The 1,873-nt window shown below is 56.3% G+C and overlaps 1 protein-coding gene across 6 annotated transcripts; it reads left to right on the top strand.

The window, feature by feature from the left end:
- Positions 1–42: 42 nt before the first annotated feature.
- LOC118158858 (DNA-directed RNA polymerase II subunit RPB1-like) lies at positions 43–989 on the top strand. Of its 6 annotated transcripts, none has more exons than XM_035313541.1 (2): positions 43–628; positions 745–989. In XM_035313541.1, the coding sequence occupies exons 1-2, from the start codon at positions 91–93 to the stop codon at positions 972–974; spliced, it is 768 nt and encodes a 255-aa protein (XP_035169432.1). In that variant the 5' UTR covers positions 43–90; the 3' UTR covers positions 975–989. The 6 variants fall into 6 exon arrangements, with proteins under 6 accessions (XP_035169432.1, XP_035169433.1, XP_035169434.1 ...); XM_035313542.1 differs by having other exon boundaries at positions 44–596; positions 821–989; XM_035313543.1 differs by having other exon boundaries at positions 45–631; positions 866–930.
- The last annotated feature ends 884 nt before the right edge of the window (positions 990–1,873 follow it).

Here is a 1,873-nt window from a genome sequence, read left to right as displayed (position 1 = left end):
GCCCCCCCATGTCCCCTGACACCCCCCCATGCCCTGACGCCCCCCCATGTCCCCTGACGCCCCCCCGCACCCCCCCAGGTGGTGGACATCATGCGGGTGAACGTGGACAAGGTGCTGGAGCGCGACCAGAAGCTGTCGGAGCTGGACGACCGCGCCGACGCGCTGCAGGCCGGCGCCTCCCAGTTCGAGACCAGCGCCGCCAAGCTCAAGCGCAAGTACTGGTGGAAGAACCTCAAGGTGAGCCCCCAAAAGGACCCGAAAGGGACCCCAAAAGGGACCCCGAAAGGACCCGAAATCAGCCAGCCCGAAAAATCCCCGAATCAGCCCAAAAGGACCCCAAAAGGAGCCCCAAAGGGAGCCAAAATCACCCCAAAGGGACATGGAATCACCCCAAAGGGATCCAAATCAGCCCAAAAGGACCCAAATCAGCCCAAAAGGACCCCAGATCACCCCAAAGGGACACAAACTTGCCCCAAATGGACCCAGATGTCCCCCCAAATCAGCCCAAAAGGACCCCAAAAGGAGCCCCAAAGGGACCCAAAATCACTCCAAAGGGACACAAACTTGCCCCAAAGGGACCCAAAATTGCCCCAAAGGGATCCAAATCAGCCCAAAAGGACCCCAAAAAGAGCCCCAAAAGGACCCAAATCGGCCCTAAAGGACCCAAAATCATGCCAAAGGGACACAAACTTGCTCCAAAGGGACCCAAATGTCCCCCAAATCAGCCCAAATTGACCCCAAAATGACCCAAAATCAGCCAGCCTGAAAAATCCACGAATCAGCCCAAAAGGACCCCAAAAGGAGTCAAACAGCTCCAAAGGGATCCAAAATCATCCCAAAGGGACCCAAATCAGTCCAAAAGGACCCAAAATGGCCCCAAAGGGACACAAACTTTCCCCAAAGGGACCCAAATGATCCCCAGATCAGCCCAAAGGGACCCAAATGGCCCCAAAATCACCCAAAAGAGACCCTAACTGCCCCCAAATCAGCCCAAACGGACACAGCCCCAAAATCACGCCAAACAGCCCCAATGTCAGCCCAAAGAGACCCAACATCGCCCCAAATGGCAACAAAATCATCCCAAAGGGACTCCAATTTACCCCAAAGCAGCCCCAGAATCACCCCAAAGGGACCCAAACTGCCCCCAGGTCAGAGCAGAGCCACTCAAATCAGCCTCAAGTGACCCAAATCAGCCCCAAAATCACCCCAAAGGGACCCAAATGGCCCCAAATTCACCCCAAAGCTACCCAAACTAACCCCAAAATCACTGTAAAGGGATCCAAAATCAGCCCAAAGGGACCCATACTAACCCCAACGGGACGCAAACGCCCCCAGAATCGCCCCAAACGGCCCCAAAATCAGCCCAAAGGGACCCAGTCTGCCCCCAAAATAAACGCAAAAAGACCCAAACGGCCCCAAAATCAGCCCCAAAGGACCCAAATCAGCCCCAAAGTGACCCAAATCACCGCCCAAATGAGCCCACAGCCACCGTAAAATGACCCAAACTGACCCAAACTGCCCCCCAAATTCGCCCCAAATGACCCAAATCAGCTCCAAAGGGACCCAAACGGCCCCAAAACCACCCCAAGAGGAACCAAACAGCCCCCAAAATCACCCCAAATGGACCCAAATGGCCCCAGAATCACCCTTGGGGACCCCAAGGTCACCCCCACCCCCCCCCCCCCCGGCCCCCAAAAAGGTGCCTGTACACCCCAAATCCCCCTGGGGGTACCCAAAATCCCCCTGGGGGCACCCTAAAATCATCCCAAGGGACCCCGAAATCACCCACGAGCTCCTCACGGAACCCACTCACCCCCCTCAGCACCCCAAAAAGGTGCCTGTGCACCCTAAATCCCATTGGGACACCCCAAAA

The sequence above is a fragment of the Oxyura jamaicensis genome, unplaced genomic scaffold (assembly GCF_011077185.1).
Source record: "Oxyura jamaicensis isolate SHBP4307 breed ruddy duck unplaced genomic scaffold, BPBGC_Ojam_1.0 oxyUn_random_OJ50183, whole genome shotgun sequence".
Lineage (NCBI taxonomy): Eukaryota > Metazoa > Chordata > Aves > Anseriformes > Anatidae > Oxyura > Oxyura jamaicensis.
Note: the sequence above shows the minus strand (reverse complement) of the source record. Positions and strands in the feature narration are given on the sequence as shown.